The sequence below is a fragment of the Haemaphysalis longicornis genome, unplaced genomic scaffold, assembly GCF_048455015.1.
Source record: "Haemaphysalis longicornis isolate Haplotype H1 unplaced genomic scaffold, Haemaphysalis longicornis Haplotype H1 scaffold_2, whole genome shotgun sequence".
In the NCBI taxonomy this organism is placed as follows: domain Eukaryota; kingdom Metazoa; phylum Arthropoda; class Arachnida; order Ixodida; family Ixodidae; genus Haemaphysalis; species Haemaphysalis longicornis.
Window position 1 is genome coordinate 14004430 of NW_027526295.1, and position 27276 is coordinate 14031705.

A 27276-nucleotide genomic window follows, 5' to 3' on the forward strand; every position below is an offset into this window, starting at 1 on the left:
GGTTGGCCGGAGGTACATACCGGGGCATAAGGGAGAGAAAGGGTTGGCCGGAGGTACATACCGGGGCATTGTTCTCTGTACACGTAGATGAATTCCGTCACGTGGTGTGAACTGAGATGCGTCCTGGACGCACGTCTACAGTAAGTGCATGTCTGCTTTCGGAGTTGACCATTAAATATACTGCGGGGGATTACCGCAGTTCGAGAAGCTTCCAAGATTGAATTCCTTGCGGCGGGCAGAAAGCGCTACTTAGAATAAGGGAGAGAAAGGGAGAGAATAGCGTAACAAGGGTCCCAAATAGCTACCGAATACTCAATTTTGGAGAGGAATAGCGATTTATAGAGTGACGATGGGGCCTTGCTGAAATTACGACGCAAAACTCCCACCATATTATTGGATTTCCTTGAAATTGTGTCGATTTGCTGTTGCCAGGATAATGGGGGGGGGGTTATAATTACACCTAGGTATTTGTAACTGCTGACAAGTTCCATAGTAGAGCCATTTAGCGTATACATTGGTGGCGTTGATTCTCGTCGCGAAACGCGCATTGAATTGCATTTTGACTCATTCATCACCATCGCCCATTTTGCACACCACCTTGAAATGACGTCGAGATCGGACTGCAGTAATTGTTGGTCTTGCCGATCGGTAGTCTTGCGGTACACAACACATTCGTCTGCGTATAAATTAATACTGCAGGAAACGGTAGGCGGTAAATCATTGATAAATTTGAGGAATAACAAGGGCCCAAAAACGGATCCCTGCGGGACACCTGAAATGACGTGTGTAACGGGGGAATTAAAATCCAAATTGAGGGCGGACAGTTTGAGCATGAATAGCTTGTGGTTCCCCTTATCAAACGCTTTTGAGAAGTCTAAAAAATACAGTCGGCCCTCGAAGATTTGTCTGAAATACAGTTTGAGGATTGAGTGAATATCAGCACCTGGGTTTCACAAGAATATGGACGTCGAAAGCGATGTTGGGCTGCCGTGAAAGAAGAATTAGATTCTAGAAATGAAACGATGTTGCTGTGCAGAACATCTTCCATCATCTTACATAGTATGCTTGTCAGAGATATCGGGGGGTAGTTAGAAGGACTGAGTGTGCTGCCAGATTTGTAAAGGGGAACAACCTTTCGGATTGTCAATTCCAATGGCAAAATCCCGTTATCTAAGGATTGTTCCAAATTTTTGGCAAAAATATTGATGAGTAGGTTTTAGTCTGTCTAAGAAACTTCGAGTTTATGTTGTCGGTACTGCAAGAAGATGATAATTTCAAGAAATCAAAGATTTTCGTTATTCCTGAGGGCTCTAAAATCACCGGGAACATTGGGGGGAAGCAGAATTGCTGGGCATCAGGGTAAGGGGGTCCGACGTTGGTGCAATTGAACACCCGCGAAGAAACATCATTAATACCGAAGGTCATTCGGAAGGCGCTATGTTATCGCCACAAGAATCAGTTGCAGTAACAATACTCTTCTGGTCCTTTTTATTTATGCCATTCTAGAATTTCTTTGGATTGCTGGCTAACACACTTGGCAAAGTGCAACGAAGATAATGCTCGCTTGCATCGCGGATTGCTCCGCAATAGTCTGGGTCTACCTTACGATATAATTCCCATCGATCATTTCTGTTGCGGGGCTTTGGCATACGGAATAGACATTTCTTTTTGTTGTTAAGCCTGGACAGGGATTCGGTATACCACTACTGCGAGCCGGGCTAGGTGGAACCGATTCATTTTTAGGGTTTGTGTTTTTCGATTAAATCACTCAGTTGATAGAAGACGCTTGGCCGTGTGTTCCTTTCTTTGTCCCCGTTTCTGTGCGCTAATTCCTGCAAAACGGTATACCACGGTGCTCTGGAATCGCATTTAATTCGTCTGTTTGGTATGTTTGCAGATATAAGTTCATTGACTTTGGCGCAAAATAGATTCCACTTTTATTGCCCTCTCCCTCATGAAATTCTGCAAGATATGTATCGGGATAGACCCGCCGCGGTGGCTCAGTGCTTGAGGCGTTGCGCTGCTGAGGACAAAGTCGCGGGTGCGATTCCCGGCCTCGGCGGCCACTTTTCTGATGGAGGTGAAAAGCAAAAACGCCCGTGTGGACGAGATTTTGGAGCACGTTAAAGATACTCAGGTGGTCAAAATTAATCCGGAGCCCTCCACTACGGCGCGCGTCAGCGCCTGCGTTTCGTCGGCGTGTAAACCCTAGAATCAATCAATATGTCGAGATAAATAGCCAGTTCAGCATTGACAGCAGCAAAATGTGCCTTACTATAGTCGTGAATTACTTTTGTTGTGTTTATGCTGCGTGGGGCAGAGGCCATAAAGGCAAAGGCAATAGGCAGTGATCCCTGAGTGCAGTTAGGTGGGTTATTTTTTACAAGATATCTGGGTGAGTCGTCAAAATTAACTTAAGTGTGCTAGAAGAATCCCGGAAGCATCTAGTCGCTTGTGTGACCACTTGGGTTAGTTGTAAACAAGAACAAAGATTAAAAAATTCTGAAATTGCGTAAAGAAAGGTTTAAGAATTGGACACGGGCCGAACTAAATTTTATTTGGGAAATTGAAATCGCCTAATAGACCTAATGGTGAAGAAGGCAACCGACAGGCGGGAATATTGAGAAGATCGTGTCATTCGTCAGGAAAGCCTTCTATCGCATTCGGAGGGCGGTAACAGGCACCAATTATAACTTTTGTGTTAGAGAAAGTAGCGTGGGCTCATACTGTTTCCAAATTTGTTTGATAATTTATGGGAAAAGACGGGATGTCACGCGCTATAGCAGTAAGTGTGCCACGACCGTGTCATTCTTCTCTGTCGCAGCAATGAAACTCCTAACCCTTGCTGCGGTTTAATATTTCGCTGCTGCGCGCTTTAGGCGATAGCCATGTTTCGGTTAAAACAATTATGTCCGCGTAGCATGAGCTGACGATGGAGCTGAGTTGGTCCCGTTGGTTCACAACACATGTCGCATTGGCAAATACAACTTGAGCCGATAATTGTCCAGCGCGTGCGCGGTTAGCAGATGCTAATTGCTAAGAGCATCTGTGCGCATCGGAAGAAATTTCTGCGCGATTAGATCCTGTGCGCAGGATCCTATAACGTTAGCACCGTCGGCATTCGGCGCACTACTTGCAGTATTAGAAGAAATCTCCCTCACGCTGTCATTTTGCCGGCCGTAAGCGTATGTCGCACCATTTACAGTCAGCCTGTTGCAACGAATTTTGAATTCAGGGGAACCTGCAGCTCTTTGCCGTATTGCCACAGTTTTTTCCTAGCTTGTCCTGTCGCCAGTGACAAATCTTCAGTCAGTGATACGTCGCATTCTTTTAGATTGGATCGTTGCGATAGTATATTTTCGTCATCTGTATAGCTGCTAAAGTGGACTGTAATTGATCTGCATTTCTGTGCTCTTGTAAGGTCCTCCCAAGCGGTGAGCCCGCTCGATTGAGTTGGGTCGTAGCTCTAGGGCAAGGTGTTGGGCAATTACACCCAAAATTTTCTTTTCTGTTTCGGGCCAGGTTTCCTTAGCGTTCTGTACACCGTGAAAAAGTAAATAATTTCGTCGGCGTTCTTGAAAATTACAAGACACGCCATTAATGGCTTGTTGCACAATTTGGAAATCGGACTCAATGCGATAAATATCGCCCGACGTGGCTTCAATTTTGTGCAAGCGTTCACTTAAATCCAACAGTTCGGTCTCGAGAGATGCCTGTGCCGCTCCTACGTCGTTTACCGCTTGTACTAAGTTAGCTTGACATTGTGTGAGTTCGGCTTGTTTTTTTGCAGTCTCAGAAGATTGTTGATTTATATCTCCCAAGTATTGCATAATTTCGGTTTGGGAATCGCTCCCACTCGCCAAAGGCTGTTTTGCGCCTTCGGGGACCTTTTTTGGGGGGGCAGGGTTGCTCTCAACATCGCCAGAGCACGTCAGCATTTGCTCAGTGTTTACACACTCGCCCTCATTTGAACACATGGACACAGGAAAAGTACTAGAGAGCGATTGCTACTGCGCTTAGCATAGAGCGAAAGCGTGTTACCAACCAGGAAATGGCGAAGGTGAAATGGTTCAGCCATCTCAGCAGCTACGCCGCTCGCGTGCCCACTGAAAAAGCGCTGGCCCATGTAGCTGTTTAGATCACCCATTGATTGTGCTGATAGTGGCGAGGTGGAAGTCATCGTCACGGGCCATCGTGAACGGCAAGGGTCGATGCCATCGAAGAAGGGGCCACGGATGGAATGGATGCTGTTTTTGGCCGGGTTCAGCAGGACCTCCGATCCACGGCTTGTCTTAGCGTCGTACGCTGCAGTCCCACCTTGTATAAACCAGGCGAAAAACTGGAAATGGCACCGGCGAAATCATTCAGCCACCTGAGCAGCTTCGCGGCTCCCGTGCGTCGCTCCCGCTCCCGGGTTGGAAAGCTGTGACCGAAGACAAGTGTAATTCTACTGGTGCATTCTGTTCATGACTAACGTGACCTGCGTCGGAGAGATCGCGACTGTGCTATAGCTATTTAGTAGTTAGACGAGAGAGCTCGGGCTAAATGTCTGACCGGGCTAGTCTGCAAGATAGGTTCGGGACACAGAAACGTTACCACTTCCAGAATTTCTGATAAAAGACAGTGACTACACACATACACACACACATATTCGTTGACGCCCAGGCATTCTATGCCAATTTTTTGCACCTGCCCTCGTAGCTGGAGTGGCCGAGTGTTGAACGCACCACACCCGTTCTTTGAATCTGGGTGGTTCGGCTAAGCGGGTGCTTTTTCTTTCTTTTTTTAGTTTGGGCACCTCACGAGTTTTTTTTTTCTTCGGTTAGGGTATGCGGTTGTTTTCTCGCTTTTCTGTGAACCCACACGTGGAGTTCACGTTAAGCGTCAGGCAGTGCACACACTTTGAATCACTTAGGGCATGGCTTCAAACTAACTCTTTTTATGAACAACAGCCTAATTAACCAACCAATAATAGCTTGCAGAGTACGGCAGAGTTAAGAAAAACAAGCCTAGCAACACACACCAACGCAACGACGGGCAGGTGACTTCGGCGCGCGTCTCCGCCTTCTAGCTACTTGTCGGGGCTGCTATCAGGGTGGTCGGCATAGTGCCGCCGAACGGCGCGTCAAAAAGCGCGGAAAAAAAGCTTCTCAGGTCAAACAACCATGGGCTTGATATTTCCGGAACGCAGCACTTTTCACTGCCCTCATTGGTCCCGCGATGCGTCGTCATCGGGGAGAGTTTGAAACTAGCAGCAGTCTCCGTGTTTGCGAGAGAGAGGGAAAAGTACAATTCGCTTGTATTTCTTATTTAAATTGAATAACCCCTCCGAAAAATCCATTCAAAATTCACTTTGACAGGCTACACATGAACAAGAACCAGTTTGTTTACAATGCCGAAAGCGATATCGTGAAAGGCACAGCGGTTATCGCAGGCTTCCCTCCCTCCGTATTCCTCTCCTCATCGTCTCCCGTCATTGCCATATCCTCGTACATCACCAGCTTGTCACACCTTGAACGTCGCACTAGCCAACGCCAGGAGCTAGCTTCCTAAAAACGAAATTTGGGAAGCCTTCATTGACGATAACAACACTGACGTCATTGTACTAACAGTCTTGGCTCAGCAGCGACATCTCCAACCATGAACTGCTTCCCAATCATTCTGATTTCGCCATCTACCAGGCTGTCTGGGTTGGACGGGGGGGAGGGAGCCGGCGTCTTAGTGTTATAAAATCTGTCAACCTCGTTTCCCGTTCCCATTAACACCTGTCACGAAATTCTATGCGTGAATATCACCCTTCCTACTTCAATGAACATTCTAGTTGCTTGCTACTATGCGCCTGATTGTGACAGTTGCTTCATCGACGACAGTTCCTTCGTCCTCCTAGACCTTCAGACTCGTTTTCCACATGCTAACAATATTATCTGCGGTGACTTCAACTTCCCTGATATAGACAGGAATTTTCTTACAGCAACCTCAAGGCAGGCGAAGGAATTCCTTAATCTTACCCTTAACCTAAACCTCACGCAATCAGTTTCAACTTCGACTCGAGGCGCTAACATTCTCGACTTAGTCCTTAGTCCTTGTTTCAACACCTGAGCTTGCCGAATCCCTCTCGTGCATTGATGAAATTAGTGACCACTGTATTATCTTATTTACCCTCACCATCCGCATTCCCCTCCCGCAGCCATCCAGGAAATACATCTGTGATTACAGCAAAGCAAACTTAAATGCCATTAAATACTGAACTCGAAAAACTTTTATAATATTTTTGCCCGGGGTGCACCCAGCAGATCTGTTGACGAAAATTGGCTTTTGTTCAAACAAAAAATTACCGCTCTAACTGATAAACACGTGCCGCTCATTTGTATCCGTGGTGACGCAGGCAAGCCTTGGTACACTAATCATTTACGACGACTATCACAAAAGAAGAAACGCCTTTTCTGTGCTCCTAAAAATCAAAATCTAGCAAACGATGAAAGAATTACTTTGCTTGCCTACGTTGCCTCGAGTCGCATATTGTTTATTATCTTTAAGCAATACCTTTCTACTGGAATCGTTCCGTCTGATTGGAAAATAAGTAAAGTAACACCGATATTTAAAGCAGGCAATCGCTCCGATCCCTCTAATTACCGTCCCATCTCACTAACTTGTATAGCTTGTAAATTACTGGAACATATTATATACTCTCACATTGCTTGCCACCTTGAAATGAACCACTTCTTCTACCGTAAACAACATGGCTTCCGGCCCGTGCTGTCATGCGAAACCAAGCTCTTCGAATTTACTACTGACCTTCATCTGAACTTCTCCTTCCAAACTGATGTCATTTTTTTAGTCTTTTCGAAAGCTTTCGACAGCGTTCATCACCAAAGACTACTATCCAAACTTTCGTGCCTTCGTCTTGATCCACTAACTGTTCCCTGGATTAAAGCTTTTCTAACTAACCGGAGCCAACCCACTGTCATTGCTGGCCATCCTTCATCCCCTGGTCAAGTATTGTCTGGCGTCCCACAGGGCTCAGTTCTCGGTCCGCTACTATTTTTAATCTATATCAATGACATTTCATCTGGCATTTATTCAACTATTCACCTCTTCGCCGAAAATTGCGTTATTTATCACCGAATAAGTAACAATCAAAACCAAATTCTACTACAAAAAGTTTTAAAAATGATTGAAAACTGGTGCTCTTTTTGGCTGACACCCAACTTATCCAAATGTACATGCATGCACGTAACATGTAAACGTTCCGAACTTAATTACACATACACTAATTTCAACTTGCCTTTCACCAGTAGAATCATACCTTGGAATTCTGTTAACCATAAACCTGACCTGGTCCGAACACATACTAAAACTCGTTGCGGAAGCATCTCAAGCGCTTGGTTACATTAGAAGAAAACTTTCATTATCGCCCCCAACCCTACGCAAAATGGCATACGAGATCTTCGTGCGAACAAAGCTAGAATACGCATCTGCTATTTGGAACCCTCATCAGTCGTACCTAACCAATGCCATCGAATCAGTTCAGAACCCCGCAGCCCGCTTTATCCGTTCTAAATATGATTGGTACCTGAGCGTCACCGACATAAAAGCGTCCCTCTTCCTCCCCTCCATGACAATTAGACGTGAAATTGGACAGATATGTCTCTTCCACAAACTGTACTATCACTTTCACCATCTCCGCACTTCTCTCCTGCTCACACCACCCCGTGACTGACGCCGTCTGTTCAATTCCCTGAGCATCCAAGGGTTGCATGGTTCATCTAACGCATTCAATATGTCATTCCTACCATGTGCCATGGAAAGAATGGAACAAGCTGCCAGACTCTGTTGTCTGTGAACGCAATCCGGCCAAATTAAAAAAAAAAATGTTGTTATCTCATCACCTTAGCCTTTATTTCATTTTTATCTTCACGACTTGCCCCTGCTGCCTTTTATATTTATAGTTTAGGTTGTTAAATTGTCAAATTATATTTGTTGTTGTATAAATTGTCTAATCAACCAACCGTATTTTTCTTGTGCTTCATATGTACTACTACTATGACGCTGCCCCCCCCCCCCTATGTAATACCCCTCTAATGATGATGATGATGATGATGATGATAGTGATGAATTATGCACGGATATTGATGATTCCTTTTGCGTCTATCTCTGCATGGCACACAGAGCGGACGTAAGGCACGAAATGTACCTGAAAAAAAAAAAAAAAAACGTTGCGGGGGTCGTTTAGGATTACGCCATTTGCATTTACGGCTGCCGTGAGGTTTAACATGTGTTTCAGTTTATGTGGTAGGTGAAGAAAAGTGACATTGAAGAGGAGCGGAGAGAGGAATGCCCCTTGAAGGCTGCCCCTGCCACCGATCTGGAGGAAGTCCGTCTGAAGCCCTGTTTGAAGGAAGCGAATGTAGTTGTACGCGTGCTCACCGCAGACAGTGCTGTTGAGTGTGGAAATGATCCCCTCGTGGAGTACGTCATCTAATGTAAGTGAGGGCTGTGGACGCAGGCACGAGCATGGACCTCGAGCGGGGGAGCATTCGCTTGGTGTTCCTGGGCTGGATGCTAGGCAGCGTGCTGCTGGGGAACTTGGTCAGCGGAACCGTCAAGGGAAGCCTTGTGGTGCAAACACCCTCAAAGCGCATCAACAGTGTGGCCGACGTCATGAGGTTACAGCCACCACCCACGCCGTACACGCTCAAGACGGAGTTTCTTGAAAAAGCGCTCCAGGTATCACTGGCTTAACGGCGACTCAAAGTTTTATCTTGCCTGTACTGCATTTTGAGAATCGCACTAAATTTCAACCTTCTTTGCACCGAAAAGCAGATTCCACTGTCAACTAGTTTCGAGTGCCTTAACTTAAATGCAAGAGTGGTTTTGCAAACAAAGGACAGTATGGGCGCAGCCCATACTTTGCTAGGTCTGCAAAACCACTTTTGAGTGAGTCAGTGGTGACACGGATAAGCGCTTGTCCGTGTCACCCCACTTTGTCCTTTGTTATTTTTTTCGCGCTTTATAAAAAATTGTTCCATGGTTGCAAAGACAAACGGAAGTCCAGGATCTGCAGTTGACCGTCCCTCAGAAGCTCACTTGTGGCACTCAGACGGAGGCCGAGAGGCGTCTGAACAACTTCTTTACGTCTCCTTTGATTTGCTATTGCCATTTTAACCAATTGATGCCCGGTGTTTCTCAGGAGCAACAATTCAAACAATAATTTTTTTCTTTCGCGCTTTGTGGTATTTTAGATGTTTAACGCCATTTTTCGACAGACAAAGAAGAGAGGGCACCACGCATTTCCGTGTGCTAAAATAAATATTGTTTAAGCGTGTCAATTCGCATAGAGCCCGGGTGGCTCAATGGGTAAGTGACAGGTAACCGAAATTGTGCAATTTCGTTGTTATTACGAATGATAGCAATGCAAACTTTACGTTATTGTCTTCACTTGAACCATAAATCACGGTGACCAAGCTAGCTCTCTTGTTCAAGTGATACATGGGCAGCCAGTGCCCAGTGTTTCCCAGTGCCTAGTGTGTCCTAGTGTCAGTCCTAATGAACCAAATTTTTTTCTGACTTCATATATGTGATGTTGGAAGTCCTTTCTCACACGCTTCAGCACAAAAATAAAGTTTTGGGAATCAAGGGGTTAAGTGCAGCGCACTTTAAGCTCGCTCGCTCGACCGAAGCATATAGAGCAAGCACCAAGGCGACGTCCCGGGGTAACGCTGTTCGCCGCGTACCCCAAAGGCTTCGAAAGCCAAGCGGTTTATGTAGTCACTAGCGGTAGTACCCGGCGGTGCCCGGGTGCCCGGGTACCCGCCGCGGTGGCTCAGTGGCTAAGGCGTTGCGCTGCTGAGCACGAGGTCGCGGGTTCGATTCCCGGCCGCGGCGGCCGCTTTTCTGATGGAGGCGAAAAGCAAAAACGCCCGTGTGTACGAGATTTCGGCGCACGTTAAAGATCCCCAGGTGGCCAAAATTAATCCGGAGCCCTCCACTACGGCGCGCCTCATCGCCTGCGCTGCGTCGGCGCGTTAAACGCCACAATCAATCAATCAACCGGGTGCCCGGGTGGGCCATTATATTACGGACAGCAATGGGTATAACACAAGTTCGTTTATTTGTTAGTCTCCATATTAGGCTACTTCATTGGGAAGTGGTACACACTCGGGAGCGTGTATCCTGCTTGGTTCTATTGGGAGGGTGTAATTGAAAAATGTTGTAGAACAGTGTTTAGATAGGTGAGTAAGTTGCCTATCTCAACAAAAACCAGTTCGATATCTGAAATGGCGGGCGGTAAAAAAATGATATCTGAAAAACTATTTTACCGATTTTCATTCTCTCCATGGTGTAATTTCTAAATTTTCAATAATATTGACCTCCAACACCGTTATCAGACTGCGCCCTTGCAATCTGTAGCCGTTTGAAAGAGCAGTTTGGCTAGACGTAAACATAATCTGTTAGGCCTTTTTTGGTCGTCAGCCGTGTAATTTCTAAAAAAATAATTTGGCCCTTTTAAAGAAATCCTTCGAAATAGTTCTGTGCATTTGTATGAGTAACATATGGTATCACAAATCACTTGGATAACTGAATCGGTGAAAGATTTATTTGAGAATCTTTAGGAACGCCATTTTATTTCCGGAATGCGGAATCATCTCGCTAGTGTAGGTTAGGGCGAAATCCGAAAACTACTTCTTAGACATTCTTAAGGGCTACATATATCACCAAAAAGGCCTTCTATATGTGAATGGGTGACCAAGCAAATCACGAATTCGCGAAACCACAATTTCGCCCTTTTCCGTGGTAAGGAGTGCAGTTTCCGAAAAACCCGCCTTAGTGAGCACCTACTCAATAACGCAAATAAACTCGCGAAATTTCAACTCTCTAGATGAAACAGTTTTGGCTGGGCGTTGATGAGTGAAAGAGTGAGCCGGTCTGTCGGGCACTTCTTTTTATAGGTATAGATAAGCGTTCGAAAACTCTTGAAACGCTGGCGCTTGTCATACGTCTTCCCGTTGTTTAGCGCAAAGAAAACTATAGGTACATTTGAGGGAAAATATACGCAATTAACGGGCAGCGCCCCCGTTTCTCGTTTTTTGTGATAGTAAACGCCAAATGTGGCAGTGCAAAGCCGGCACGTGTGGGGAGAACAGCACAAAGAGCACAGAACTCCCGCTGGCGCAGTTTCAAGCAGGGGGCGCGCGAGCACTGCGAAGGCGGGAAATTTGAATTGCAAGGGGACGTAGCAGCAAGCGGATAACGGCGGTACAGCCCATTATGGCGAATCACTGCTCTGCACTTCCGACAGCTTTCACATTGAGTGGCACGGTTTTAATTTTTCACAATATACGGCTGGTGGAGTAGCGGAGGTCGGTTCAAAATAATCTTTACGCCCACATATCACTGCACTGCGTGAATCACACCGTAGGAAATCAAGCGAATTGTTATCCGCTTTTTCAAGACACCTGTATTTTTGGCGGCATGATGATTAGCTGGCAAGAATGGTGGTGAGAACGTTGGACATAAGAACGGAAAGCAAGTGCATCAGCCATGTGTCAGTGGAGATTGTGGGGTCGCCTTCCTAAGGCTAGCCTGTGAAGCGAACTTAACCTGCCAGCGTTTACGCAATCGTACCGCCGTAAAACTTGGCGGCTCTCACGCGACTACCAAAGGCGCGCGTGGCTCAGGGTTCCCGCGAAAAAGGACACCACGGACTCGCGACAAACAATAAACAGGTTTATTGCAGCGAATATCGTTGCGCGTGCAAACCGAACACCAGCCGCAGCAGGAAGGACAGTCCGGTCCCACTGCAGCGTTCTCGCAGTTTACCCAGTGAAGGCCGCAGGCACGGGTGGAGATTTCCGTGTCGGGGCAGAGTGGTTCCTGAGGTCGTCCGGTCGAAAGAGGCCAGGCCCCCGCTTCCAACCTCCTCCCGGAACTAGGAGCGCGTCCTCCGAGGCGCCGCGGAGGAAACGGGAACCGAGACCCGAGAAGGGTTGTTACCGGGGCGCTTGGCAATGGGAAGCGCGGCGCATCGCTGCGAGATGGTCGCCGCCCCCCCGGTTTGACCAGGGAGGCTAGCGTGCGCTCGAAGGGGGAGAGGGGGCTGGGCGCGAGTGCGCTCCCCCCAAGCTACCTGAGACGGAGTTTGTTTTCCTATCGACACGTAGGTCATTGTTTGGGATTTTCGTATGCGTGAGCATCTTTATCTTGCGTCTTGCGCACCGCAATGTCGAGGTGGCACTTTTGGCACGTGCTTGTTGTGAGAGTATGCATGCCTAGTAAAAATCAGTTTTGATGTATAGAAGAGGCGCCACAGCGCCGTCATGCGGCCCCCTTCCACTGTCCGTGTCCTCAAGCACTGTTGAACGACGAGGAAAACCCAAGTAGCCGAACTGTTCGTTCGGTAGAATCATTTCAGTACTAGGCTGGCACAGACAGCGCATACGTTCCGCCAAACCTTGGTCGCAAATCCATGGGTTTGCGTGTCCACAAACCAAGACTTCCGTGTCCACAAACCCGTGTCCACAAACCAAGACTTCGCTATAGTCGGAAAGCGGATGCGTTTCCTTGGGAATGAAGAAGAAATACCTGAGGGATTCTTGTGTGCATAGCTTGTGCAGATTTGAGTGCACTAGTTTAGGAAAAGCATTTCGCGCAGATATCGTTTTTTCCCGCATCTACGACGCTTGATAGCAGTGCCCTTATGACGAAGGTAGATCGGCAGGAGGCACGTGCGCTGCTACTGGGGCGTGCAGTGCCAACACATGCACATGCACGTTCCTTGTATTTCGAGTGCTGTGTTCATCTGAGGGCGTGTGCATAGGGCAAAGTGGGTGACGTTAGGATGTGCGCCTCAGAGGATACGAACGCGGTTTGTCAGCGGACCTTTCTGTCTGCGCACTGCCGGCTACGTAGCTGCAAGCCTTAGTTGGATAGCACGGCTGGTCCTGGTTGACATGAGGGCACATGATGTCTCGGAAGTATATCGCGAAAAATTAAAATGTGTAGACATAAACCTGAGCCTTTGTTTGGAAAAGCCATTGCAGTTGCATGGTGGATAAGTATGCCATGAGAATTGTTGGCGGTTTTGTGGCGATCCCGGTACATTGTGAAGACGCTAGATGTTTTTTATTGATTAGGTTGTTTAGGAGGCGATGGTTGAAAACGGAATGAAACATGAAAGTTGCAGAACGAAAGTAGAAAGCAGTCTTGCTTCACTGCAATTATTGATGTTCGCTTTTCTGTTGCTATGCACCATGTTGTACGTGTACACTGGAGTACAATATGACAAGGTAATTTTTCGGCTATAATAAACTAAACAGCTGTCGTCGCGAGACAGGGCAGCGTGCTGACTTTGAGAGTATTACGGAAGGAAGATTTCCATTTTGTGCAACCATCGAAAGGGGGGACCAGGATTCCGGACGAGGTGATTTCACTGTTTAACCGCTGAGCGTAGAAGGAGGCTTTTAGAATATAGGCATAAATCGCAGCACTCCAGACGTACGCCGCAGGTGACGCAGGTAAATACGGAGTGTTTCCGACCTAATTGAAATCAAGGTTCCTGAATTGGCAGCTATTCGTCCGGAGATCGAACACAGTCGGCCCCTGGCGACGGCGGGACGAACCACTCCTACTATGGATGCGCTCTAGCGACGTCTGCTCGTTCACGTTGCGCGCGGCGCAAGGCGCGTGCTGCACATGATAAAAAAAATGGATATGAGCACTTGATGGCACTAAGCAGTGGCATAATTACATCTTCATGCGGATTTCATTTGGAAACGCAATAATCAGCGGCTGTAAGGGGATAATACGCTAGTTTATCGCCGTGGTCACCGCTTGAGCGTGAAACGTGTTGTAAACATTGTTTCGACACATTGGACTTTTTATACTTATGAGTGTAGTCGTCTGCCGTTTCGGGAACGTCAATGGGTGCTTTTTGAAGGTGGCATGGTGGTTTGTTAAGGGATAAAAGTTTACTACACGAAACGGGTAAGAAGCGACAAGACCCGTGCATACCCGTACATTTCCCGCACCCTTGTAACAATGCGCTGTGTTTTTTTAGAACGAAGAAACAAGATAATTACACTGCACACGACCCGTCCGCTATCGCCCATACATTACCGGGCACGTATTTTACACACGCAAGCGCCTGCGTACGTGATCGAATTCTTCTCATACCTTTTTGAAAATAAATACCATTTCTATGCAGTAGTTGCATATACTGTGTTGGTAATTTTATGTATTATTTTAAATACGTTTCTATTGATGCGCAAGTGTATTTCAGGAGAATTTCTCGTTAAAATTAAGCAGTTGTGAGTTTGCGTCTGTCCTCTAGCATTTCGTGTGTCATTTATATATGCCCCATTTTGAAATCACAACATGAATTACTTTTCCAAAAATGTGTTTCACTCAGCATAACCAAATGAATACTATGGTCAGATCTTAACCCCTTAAGGTGGACCTAAGTTTAAAAAAGAAGGAAAAATCGCGTAATATAATGCACATTGTTGCCCACATGTATGAAGGGTGTGCGCCACGACTCGCTTATTTTTTTCCCCCACAATGCTCGCTTTAAATACCATTTTGAAAAACGTGAGCCACTATTCCTGGACAATGCCTGGAAATGGGCGGTTAATCAGTTTTCGAAATATTGGCGTTTATTTATTGAAGTACTGTATTGTCACCGCTACGGAACACGACGCCTATCGTACTTCCAATTGCAAGAAATGCGGATCGCCAACGTTTGGTTTTTCCCGTTACTTGGTTTCTCTTCTCGCTGCGTTTGGAATGTTGGCACAACCCTTCCCCCCCCCCCCTCCACAAAGAAAAAAAGAACGAAGAGCACACAAAACGCTTATCCGTGCCTTTTTAAACCAAGTTCCAAGAATTAAATGCCGACAAAAGCAAGGGTCAGTTTACAACACAAAGCAGTTACCGGGAACCCATTGCACTATTCCGTAACTAGAAATAAAGGGGAATGTTACTGCATCTGCAACCGGGCAGCTTCATTTGCCATCTTTATGGTTCGTAAGCGACATTACGCAAGAATGCAAAGACATCTCGCTGTTCTAGGCACCTGTTAAATTTTAACGGGAAAGCAAATGGTCAACAGCGCAGCCGTAACAGAAAATCTGTGCTCACTGTGAGGTCCCAGAAGCTTGGTTTGCACACTGTAAACCAGCTTGTCACTTCGCAAAAGTCTATCTACACATGAGATGTTGATTGTACTGCGCGCGTTATAAATTTAATTCGCAAATTCACTTGCAACGAAAGCCGTAAATAAGTGATCCGACACCGTTATTCATCAAAACTGCATCGAGAGTAGCTAAAACTTCGTTGAACTAAAGCTGCGCGCAAAGGACCCGTTGGAATGGCTGCATTTATATCTCTGCGCTGGTTAAAATTCACTAATTTTATTTTGCCTTTCGAACACACAAAAAATGTCGTAAGCTCTTAGAAAGAAAGTCGGGGCGGTTAAGTTGTGTTACCTTTTCAGGGCATCCCACAAATGCAAGGATGCGTCGTGGTACCAGTGAAAGCGATTGAAATTGCTCTTGAAAACTCAATTCCAAATATCGAGGCTTCCTAATTTGTTTCTATTTTATGCTTTTATTGAAGGCTCAAAGCCATAGTTTTGATTGAAAGATCGAGCTTGCTACGAGCCACGGCATAAAAGTTCAATGTCATTATTCCGGCCGTTCTGATATTATCGATGGGTCGATGCTTTTTCGGCGTAGTAATGGAAACATTGAACGTTGAGGAACCGAACTACAGCGTACCACTCTTGTTTGCCCCTTTCGTGCGCTCATACTCCGCAAGAAAGGCACGATGCGCGTCCCCAGCGGGCATTCTTTCGGGCCGCTCAGCGGAGCATCCACACCAGCAGCGCGACGCTGTCGCCACCTAAATGTCGACCTCGCGGCGAATTGAGTTTCTTTTGAGTGTCCAATGTGGCTTGTACGTCCCGGACTTTCCCTCTGCGGGGCTGCGGGTAGTGAACCGCACTCTACTGAAGAATACAATAAGAATTGGGTGGGTCGCGCCGACGGTACAAACAAATCCCCCTCCTGGCTAACTCCACTCTCATCTCAACCGGCTCTTCCACCAGGTGACCCATAGGAGGGAGTTTGAGCTCTGTCTCCTTACGGTGTTCTTCGCCCTTCAAGTATAGCGCCCACGAGTTAGGCGACCCTCAGGAAGCATCTTGGAACTGTGTTGGTGGACACCACGAGAGAGAAGTTTCCGTGTTCCCGTTCTCTGTCCGTCCCGCTCTGTACGGCCAATTGGCGTGAGGCAGCTTGAGGCACCCCGAGGCATTTCCGCCGCCCGCAGGAGTCGCCGCGCGCCGAGTTCCGGGCCATGCACAGCCTGATGGTGCGGCGGGGCGGCTTCCTGCTCGACTACATGGACATGGTGTCCGGGCGCACTTTCGACGCGCTCATGGCCGGCACCGGCGTCCAGATCAGCACTGAGGTGGCCATCCTGGAGCACCACCGGGCCGCGTGCTCGAGTCCCGGCCGCCGCTTCCACATCGCCCGCGAGCCCATTCTGGAGATGATGCTCAGCTGGTACTCCAGCCGCGCCACCCTGGCGCCCTGCTTCCTGCGCCGCATGGAGCGCAAGTGGGTACAGCCTCGCTGCTCGGCGCGCACTCTGATGGCAACTGGAACAGTGACAGTCCAGAATGCTAGCGGGTTGTCAATCAACGATTTTATGATCCTTTTAACCTTCTACCGCGAATCAGCATTTGTTTCCGTTATTGACCTGCACTTTGTGCAGATGGATGGTGTGTGCATTGGTTCGGGCATTGCCCCTCTGCTCTGTGAAATATTTTCAGCCTACTCTGACGAACGTATCGAAGCGTGCCTTGATCGTGCTGCCGTTAAGTGTTTTAGATATGTGAATGACTTCATAGTTTTTGTGAAAGGGGACAGCAGTCGTTTTAGAAATATTTTAGAAATAGTTTTAGAAATGAAAGGGCTTAAAGCTCACTCATGAGAAGCCACTGAATGGCAGTATACAGTTTTCAGATGTGAACCAGCAGTTGCGTGATGGGCACATTTGCTGGGCATACCAACCCCGCTCTAAAAAACAGATTTTAAATTACACTTCGCCTCACTCGAATGTGGTCAAGCGTGGTATAGCGATGAACTGTTTGCGTGGCTCCCTAGAAAAGTCATGCCCGCACAGGGTTGCTGAAAGTGTGGGCGCGCAGGTGGGCCGCTTGACAAGTTCTGGGTTCCCTCGGGAGCTTGTTCCCTCTGTCGCTGAAAGCCTCATCAAGAAGGTTAGGGCGGGTACCTGTCCTCCAACAGGAGACGCCGCCAGCCAACCCAGGCTGCGGCGGGTAGCAGTACCGTATGTTCACCAGCTCACGCACCGCTTGAATTAAGTGGGCACAAAATGCGGTGTCGATGTACTGGCTATACTGCTCCTGGGAAGCTGATGCGTTTGTGCCCAGCTGTCAATGAGAACAAGAGGCAAGGCTGCACAAAAAAGCACGTCGCCAGGTTTGTCGCCTGTAAAATTGGCGTTGTTTACAGCATTCTCTTGTCCTGCGGCAAATGCTATGTAGGGCAGACGGTTCGCTGCATGAATGACCGTCTGAGGGAGCGTCGAGCTGCAGTGTCATCGCTTGCCGCGGGAGGCCACCTGGCCGACCATTGTAAGCGGTGTCCTGGTTGTGTCCCAGCATTTGGTGCCACACGTGTCTTAGGCAGCGCGCGCGACAAAGTGAAACGAGAGATTTCTGAGGCCTTCCATATTACCAGGAGGGCAGATAACATTATAAGCGTGCCTTCCATCGCTCTTACGGCAAAATAGCTAAGCTTCTTACAAGGGCGCATGCATGGGACGTAGCTTGGCCGTGTGGGTGGTACGCATGTGTGACTGCAGATTGTTTTTATCATTTTTATCATTTGTAAGTGGTATCTTTTTAGCCCTATCTGGTAACGGTTTCATATATTACATGTCTCAAGCAAAAGACGTTCAGTTTAAGTCTAGCGAGTGTCCCGTCTACTTGTTTCTAAGTCCCTGTCCGTTTTTCGCTGGTAAAATGGTTTCGAGATTCCCGGTGGGTCGCCCCTTTTTCGGTATAGTAATGAAAACGTATTGTGGCTTCCATGCAACGCATTGAACGTTGAGAAACCGAACTACAGCATACCACTCTCGTCTGCGCCTTCCATGCTCACATACGGTGTGGAAAAGGAACGAAGCGTGCCCACAGTGTGCATTCTCCCGGGCCGCTCAGTGGAACATCCACACTAGCAGCGCGACGCTGTGGCCACCTAGATGTCGATCTCGCGGCGAATACGCAAGCGGGCAGGAGACGCTAAACGCACGTAGCAGAGACCACAATAACGACAGCACTTGTGGTTGTAACCTGGGGTAACCTATATTTCGTACGTGGCGTCATACCAGCTCCCATCCAATCGAGTACCCTGCAAGCAAAGTACGCCCTCATCCTCCGGAATGCGGTGCGTGCAGCAACTACGGCGTCCACGGCAAGACCGTCTTCCAGTGTTTCCGACTACGAGTTTTGATCAGGCGGCCGTTCCTCTTATGCAGGCGAAAAACGAAGAAGCCAGTAAGCCGAGTCATCCGCCACAGCGCGCTCCATAGCATGGGTCTAATCTGGTGCGTTAACTCACCAAATTTTGAAACAAAGAAAAAAGAAATGTGTTAGCTTCGCACTGGCGGCACGAAGACGAGGCAAACAGCAATGCTTGCGGCCCCACCTATAGCCTACTCTCGGTTCGGGCAAGTTTATGCGCGGTTATGCGTGGAGACTCGGCCAAGTTTCTTGCGTGGTGTGGTCTTAACCCCCTAAGAGCAATGGACACTCGGTCAATAAAGTATACCCAATGTACAGGTGCCTACCGGCTTTGCAGTGAAGCATTAAAAGTAGCGAAAGCTGCATCGGGACGAGCGTTTGTTCACAATATTTGAACTCGTTCGGCGGCCACCGTCCGGGTTGTGTGGTCTGGCGTGTGGGAAGCTAAAAAAGAAGTTGATTAATGTTATCGCTTCTCGGCCTTTTGGCTTCCTTTGTTTTGGAATTAATTCTTCTCTTTGCACCGTTAAAACTGCACCGCTCACCGCAACAGGCGATCGAGTGAGCCACCCCGCGACGCCTTTCCAAAGCCGTCCTTGTCAAACCACTTGTATTGCGCCTGCGACAAGCGCGGCGAGGCAGAGCTACAGTGGTGCCGGCGTCATCGCTGGGCGAGATTTTTCTGCGGCGTACGTTCCCTGGCCCAACTACCAGCTTAAACAGTATCGCTGCTAAAAAAAATTACACAATGTTCCCGTAGGGACCCAGACGAGGATGCGAAGCATCATGAGGGTTCCGTGTGTTGCCGTTATAACCACGTATTATAACCGGTGGCAAAGGCACGCAAGTACTGTTGTGTAACGGTGAGTAGGCGGTGGTTCTCGAGGCGCCGAAACTCGTCCATAATGTTCTTGTCGATGTTGTCGTCTCTGTGGTAGAATCGGTAGTCTCCGTCAGCGTTGGTGAGGTAAACGTTGTTGACGTTGGTGCACCGGCTGAGAGCAACGTACACGCCCTCCTCTTCGCAGCTTTGTCTTCTTCTCCTTCTTCTTCTTCAGTGGTTCCCCTACGGGAAGATGACGACGGTGGTTGAACGCGAAGCTATCTCGTGATGGATTCTTTGGTTGGCCAATCCCTCGGGGCATCCTGCCACAATTAGCATCAGAGGCGCCGCGGACGGGGAACGGACGCGGGACATCCCCCCGAGCAAGAGATGCTTCGCATCTAAAAAACAACGTTTGAGAAGTTTTCTCGTAGTGACAGCCCAGCGCTGCGCGTAGCTTCCACATGGTCCGTTCACCACACGACCTCGTTTCTGCCTCCCTTAGGGAAACGCACGGCGAACCCTCTTGTCTGAAAGGGAGACGAGTCACTCTGTGCACCCAAGAACATTTCACGCGCCGTGTGCGAAGCCGGTACCCCGTGCCGAACGCAAAGCATCCGCGGATGCGGGCATCCCCGTGCCCCGCACGTAGCAAAGCCCAGTCCATCATGGAAATCCCCGCTGCCGCGCGCCTTGAGCGTGTGTCGCTGTTCCCTTTCGGAAGCATGACCCGCATTGAAACTTCGCCCACACTTGCTGCTGACCTGGTGGTTGTCCTAACAAGGCGCTCTTTTTCGCAGGACCATGTGGCTGGTCGAGTCTGGCGTGCAGTTCTATCGCCGGGAGCGCTGGCTGTCTCAAATTAGGAGCTGCGTTTTAAGGTAGGTAAAAGCTTTTCCGCATTCTCTCCCCTCAAGCCTTCAGTGCAACGAAAATCATTAGGTGTCAGCAGCTACTCTACACACCGGCTTACGTAGGTTCCCAATGTTTAAACAGTTCCTAAATGCCCACTTGAACTCACTGCCGAATGCTATGCCGCGCGTAATGCAGGTAGCTTCCAGACGAATGTACACAGATCCCAGTCGCGTACTTTGGGAGTGAAGCCGACGTTTAGTGAACATCAGCATGTAATCTTTTTTCAAGCGCAATTTGCGTTTCCAACTATTTGCAACCACAGTAATAGCTGTAGCCCCTGCGCTACAGCCTGGAACACTGAGACTAACCGTTCTTAGTGTTTCTTCGCCATTGTAGAGAGGAATAATCTTACCTCAACGGTGGCCCCTATTGGTCATAACTGGTGGCTTCGCTGGTGCCATGCAATAACGCGCATGTTTCCGCTGGAATACGTGATCCTGTTGGGTTTCAGCGTAACACGGGTACTTGTTATTCTGGTGCAAATTGTGCACTTATCGGTTATATCCTGCTAATCTTGCAATACCTGTAAACGGTTAGGTGTGAGGGAATAACCTTTCGGGTACAGATGCACGTCGTGGCGCGGGAAAAAGTGGCTGCGGCTTAGCTCAGCCAACCTTGGATACTCAAAGCGAAAGCTTGGCTTAGCCTGGTTAAGTCTTGGTTTCACTTGTTTAACTTTTAAGCTATCTGTAATTATTATGCCATTCGTCCAAAGCCCGCCTTCGTCTACGGTTGTGGTCCCGCTTCCGGCATTTTCCGACTGGAACGGCTCGCTTGGCGATATCCGCTGTGTGGTCAGACGCCGCTCGGCGACGACGGCTTGAAGCCTCCAGTTCCCTCGTAACGCCACGGCCGGCCTCGCTCTACTTCATGACCAAGCTCGCATGCACGTGGCGAGTCACGGGATCAGGCGCGAACCATGCAGCTGCGGAGAGCGCATGCGCCCAGCAGGCAGCGGCGGATGCGGCCGTCAGCTCGGCCGGCCAAGTCACGTGATGGGTACGGCGAAGCTGCGGTCAAGTGAAGGTGACATTTACCGCGACCGCGAAACCACTCGACCCGATTAGTAAAGATTTACCTTAAAATCAATCAAGAACCCGTGCCACCATGAAATGATTTTGCTGGCATTCCAAACCTAGCAGTTTTACCTATTCAGAGGCACATGTTTATTGAGATGCTTTGGCATAACGACGTTGCGTAGCAGCCCCCCCACTTGGCTGCTGCCGGTGGCCTTACCATTCTCCGAACGACCTTACATACGACTGATCGGGTGACGTTGCCGACTGAAGGATATGTTTGAGTTGATCAGGCATTCTGTAAAGCATTATCCAACCCGTTACCCGTTCAGTCATGTAACGATGTGCTGGCCTGAAACACCGGGAAATACATTTTACGATGCACTTTGACTAATATAACGCGTACACCGCGACGCGAATATTCCAAGAATATGCGCTCATGTGTGACAGTACAAACATTCGCTAAAGAACAGCAGCATAATTACATAGTATGCTAACGGAGAATATGTACTCACGTCGCGGGACAACCCTGCAATTTCGCTACTTGCCCGTCTAATGAATCTTGCTTTATCATTTTGAAAAGGACGCCTCGTACTCGTAAAATGCGAGCATGGTGATACTTGTTTTCTTCACTTCCAAACCATGTATCAAAGGTGTAACCGTACCCTTTTGTAGCTCCACACCGATCTTTGAGCGCAATGCAAATTAGGAAGTACTGTGAGTGATTGAAGTGAAGCAGAAGTAAATGAAGTTACTTTATTCCCCGCCACCTCAGGGAGGCCTCAGCCCGCAGCAAGGTCCAGGAGCACGCTGCGTTGTCCCTGCGAGACGTCAAGGCGGCATTCTACTTGTCGCTAGCATTGGTTGCTGCTGCGCCGGTCGCCTTCGTCGGCGAGCTCCTGTCGTGCGCGCAGTTCCGTCGCGGCAGCCTGGTAACTGCTGCTGCCGCAGGGGAACCCTGGCCGCTGCCCAGGGGACCGGGCCGCAGCAGCATCGGACGGCAGTGCCCTCGGAGTGCGCGCCGCGGCGTAGCGATGCGCGGTCGAGTTGCCCCGCATGCAGTCAGCGCCGACATCTGGCAATGCGAGCGCCCGAATGTGCCGTAATCACTAGCTAATCCCTGGCGCCACCTCCGGCGCCGTTACGCCGCCGACGCGGCTCCAGGCCCAAGCGAGGGCTGGGGCACGAACGCTCGTTTGTTCTTTCGTTCCCGCCTCCGGGTGGACGGTCGTGCAATGAACTGTGCAAATAAACGCCTTCTTTCAAGAAGTCCGATTCGACTAGCCATGCCACGCTGACGCCCTCACAGAACACCACCTACTGCACTAACCAAAACACACAACTGCAGTATGGTAACCTTATTCACGAATTTATTTATTTATTTGTTTTGCAGCGAGAATAATGGACACATGAGACCCTCGGGGTGTGTTCCGTGTGCAGGCCCATATGGAAAAGTTGACCAACCTACGCGTGAGGGTACGCGTTCACGCCGGTGTCAGCGGAAGCAGAAGCACCGCAGGAGACGCGTTTGCGCGTGATATCGGCCATCGTCTGGACACTCGCTTCAGCTCTCGCCCGTAAATAACTCCCCTAGATCATCTACCCGAGCCTCGACTACCCCCCTTACAATTTATATTTCAGAAGAACTGCGAGCTGGGCTTCTTGGTAAATGGTTATGGTGGGAAAAGCGCTACGACGACAAATGACAAGCAAGTACACGGGACAAAGCGCTACCAGCAACTGAAAATTTATTACGGGAAAAGCATACATATATACATGGAATAAACGCCACCGTCATAACATCCAAATTTACAGTCTACCATCCGACAAGATCCCGGCGCACCAAAACCAAACATTCTATACATAATCAAACTGCACGTGTGCTGACAAGAACAAACCACAACACATTTTATCAACCCTGGTTCAAAAAGGTATACTCAGTGTCAGACAGCAAAACTGATGGTTGGCTAACACCAGTCATTCCCTTCTTTCTTTACACGCAAGGCTTCTACTATTTCTCTTGTTAACCGGTTTTTGTGTTTATCAACAATTAACGTGTCACGCAGTTTTGAGTGGCACTTTCACTCTCTGCTATGGACGACTAAATGCGAACACGGTGACCTCTTTAGCGAGCTCTGATGTTCGCGAATGTGTACATCCAGGCAGCGGCCGGTCTGTCCTACGTATTTCTTTCCACACGTTAATTTATTCAGAAATATCAGCTTCTTGCTTGACCCTGTCAGTCTCCTGTGAAATATCTATCCTTTCAATGTACACAGATACGATTACTGTGTACATTGAAAGGATACATTGAATGTATAAACGATTACTCATATGAAGTGCCGCAACAACGTGTCAATGTATATGCGAATTCGTTTTTTCCAAAAACAATTCTTCAGTGGAATGCTTTGCCATTACCACTGGTGCATTGTGATTCACTGGATAAATTTGAGCAAGGGCTCAAAGATTTTTTTCTGTAAGCATGGTCTACTATTTTGATTTATTGTAATTTGTTTGTGTGCTTACTACGACTGCACTGTTTTTTCTTTAACCTCCATGTCGGTGTTCACAATGTATGCCATGTAACATCTCAAGATTGATGTATGTCCCACCCCTGTAACAGCCGAAAGGCTAACAGTATTCGGAAATAAAATAAATAAAATACCACTACCGCACAGAGCGCATCATTCACTGACTCGCTGGACTATACTGGCTATGTGACTGATTCATCACGGCCCAGTTTAACCGCGGAGGATCTGATAACTTCAAGATTGCGGCATTCAACTTCCGTGCCCGAGGCAGAGACCCACAAAAGCGGATTTTTGGCACCACGAACGCTACAAAAAAGGGCTAATAAATTTTTAAAGATCGTTAGAAAAGCATGGCAGTGCCAACAGACGCTTCCCTTCGCAGACACCCTCGTCAATTAGCGCTCCCACGTTTCGATTGATCCAGCACCAACTAGGTCACAACTTCATCGACACGCCGATTTTACTGCCTGCAGGAAGCAAAAAGAATAGAAAGGCTCTTCGAGCCAACTGGTTACGCCTACAAATATGCATACATAAAGCTTTCAGGATTTCCATGAATTGCACTTCTAACAAGCTTAAATCTTTGGTGCGAGAGAGGGAAAGAATCACCTGTGCATGACGGTGAAACCACCGGCCCTGTGGGGGGTGAACGTAAAGTCATGATTGGCATGCGTTCCTGCGTGTGTATGTTACGCATATTATTCTCTACAAACACTGCTTTACATTTCTAGTGCCGCCTCCTAAAAGAATTTGGCTACAAATGCGTCATGACCACCAAGTTATGGGAATGGGTGTTTTCGAATGAAATTTATTCACACAAATTCAGTGAGTTTTACGATATGGGGAAATTTAACCTGCAACAACGACAGTCCATACCCCTTAAATAATTCAGTGTTCCCCTGCAGAACTGTTGTGAAACAGGTTAAACGGACCGACAGTACACTCGAGAAAATGTACAGCAGTACTGTACACGGTCCTTCGCGTGGACCCTGAAGGGCAGTGCTGCGCAAGCGCGAGGAGCATTGGATTGGATTGCAATGAATTGGGTTGGATTGGACTTATATTAGATTGCATTTGGATTGAATTTGGATTGCATTTGGATTGGATTAAATTGGCTTGTATTATCGGCTAACAAGGGAATTATAGAAGTGACGCATTAAGGTAAGTCGGTAACATAAGCAACAGTGCGGAGCCACAACAGATCCGTTTGGGACGCCAGAGGAGAACTTCGTTCTTGATGAGTTGTTGCCATTAGCTGAAACAAACAGAAAAAAATTAAGATAAGTCAAGCCAAAACAAAAGTTTCGAACCAAGATTGAACTCCTGTAATTTGTGAGGAAGCAGCTTGCGACGTACTTTATCCAAGCTTTTCAAAAAATCTAAATAAATGCAATCGACGATTGTGAACTATCAAGATAAGAGTTGAGTTTGTGTGCGAATGATACTACAGTTCATTTCAGAAACTACGTGCAGTGTTTGGGAGGCCACATTGTTGCCTGCCCATTGAGGGCACTTGACTCACTGTGAAAGAAAGCAACCATAGGCCTTGCCATTTAACCTGCCCCGACGGGAGACGAAAATGACATTTCAAGGCTCCCTTCACGGTGCATTAGGTGGGCTCAGTGGCCGGACAGTTGACAGCAATGCAGCCCCTACAGTGCGGCAGGAAGCTTCTGAAATGAACTATAGTTGAGTTTCGCACAAACAAGTCTTTCTAAAAACATGCTGTCATGCACAAAAAAATGCCTCAAATCCACGTTGTGCAGGCGGTTGGAAAGCAAACTTTAAACAACACACACGCATTGCCCATGCGACGTCACTTGAATTCACACACGTGGCTCTACAAAGCGAAACCAGATATTCTGCTAGCCATTACGTTTTAAAAGTCCTTTTAAAATTCCGTGTTCTCCCCCTCCCCCCCAAGAATAAAGAAAAATAAAGTGGGGAACAATACCCGCTCCAGCAAGGCTATGGCAGGTTTAAAGCCATATAAAATAAATGAACGGGGCTAAAAAGCCAAATTTTCTTTTGATTGAAGAAAAGCCAATTTGCAGGGTAAAAAAACAACTACATTCCACGTTCCATATGCTCGGGCAGCAGCTACATAGAACGTGAGAAGAGAGTCGGCAATCTAGCGTCAACGTTCGAGATCCCTCTCCCGGGGGCGTATTTCCAAACGCTTCGCTGCACAGAGCACCCACGTGACATGTCTGTTCTCACGATGGAAAAGAATAATTCAACGTGGTCATTGGCTGCGTGCAAGCCTAAAGCGACCTAAACATACCAAATCACCATTATTAACAAAAACGAAGCGTAGATTTGAGTTAAAAAAAATATATAAATATACGCAATAGGAAAATATACGCAATTAAAAAAAAATAACCCACGAGATACTCCTGCTGGGGCTCGAACCCAAGCCGTCAGCACCAACACTCAATGCTCTACGTCAAGGGTGCAGAGCCAGAACGGTGGGTTTGTTTTAGTAGGAGCCTAAAAGAATAGCGCGCGCAGTGACATCACACATGTCACGTGCGTGCTCTGTGCAGCGAAGCGTTTGGAAACACGCCTCCCGGGGCGGCCCCAAGGGGGCCGGCTGGACGCCATCCGCTGGCCCGAAGGGGAACCGCCGCTGGGAGACGGTCAAGAAGGGGAGCAGCGGCAAACGAGGCTCGAGCGGAAGACGCCAGAGGTCCCGGTCTCGGTCCCGAGCACCGAAGTCGAGGTCCCTGGTCCGTTCCAGTCAGCGGCACCGAGGGAAGAGCACCGACAAACAGGTGGGCTGGGCAAACGGGTCTCCCGTCGCTCTCGGGAACAACACAGAGTTCCCTCCCCTTACCCCCTCCCAACCTCCCGGTCAGGGCGCTGTAGCCAAGTCAGGCGACAGCCAATGCATAGAGCTCAAGAGAATAATCGAACGGCAACAAGCCCAAATCAAGGAGCAGAATGCACAAATACGCGCTCTCATGAAAAAGATAGAGGCGCTGACGAGCGCTAGCTCCGGCAACCGCGACGTGTCAGACGGCGCGAGCGAGAAGCGCAAAGTGCCGCGGCGAGATCCATCATCTGTCCGCCTAGAGCGGGTGGAGGCGGGTAACACCGAGCACGCGAGTAGCCAAGAAGCCATGGACGCGGAGAGCAACGCGGAGAGCGCAGCGGAGGCCAGCGCGTCGCAGTAACCACAGAAACAACAAGCCTCGCAGGGCAGCGAGACAAACGCTGCATTGGGAAACATACTGGAGGCAATTAAGCAAATTCAAGAGGGCTTTAGGCAAATGCAAGAGCGAGTGGAGGCGCTGTCGGTCCGGCACAAACGCCTGGCGGCCAAGGTCTCCACTCTCTCCCAACCGACCACGAGCAAGACAGCCGCGCTCCGACAGGAGCGGGCCAATCGAGTCAAGGAATCCATCGCGAAGGGGCGAGGACACGTGCAATCGGCAAACGACG

The 27276-nt window shown here is 48.4% G+C and overlaps 1 protein-coding gene across 1 annotated transcript in view; it reads left to right on the plus strand.

Moving 5' to 3' along the window:
- LOC144167834 (uncharacterized) overlaps nt 1–23931 on the plus strand; it is a 50260-nt gene extending 26329 nt beyond the window's left edge. The window contains exons 5-9 of the mRNA XM_077696994.1: nt 8297–8390; nt 8507–8727; nt 16327–16616; nt 20171–20251; nt 22077–23931. Of these exons, the coding sequence (XP_077553120.1) occupies nt 8297–8390; nt 8507–8727; nt 16327–16616; nt 20171–20251; nt 22077–22407 (1017 nt within the window). The 3' untranslated portion in view covers nt 22408–23931. The remainder of the gene's footprint in view (nt 1–8296; nt 8391–8506; nt 8728–16326; nt 16617–20170; nt 20252–22076) is intronic.
- The last annotated feature ends 3345 nt before the right edge of the window (nt 23932–27276 follow it).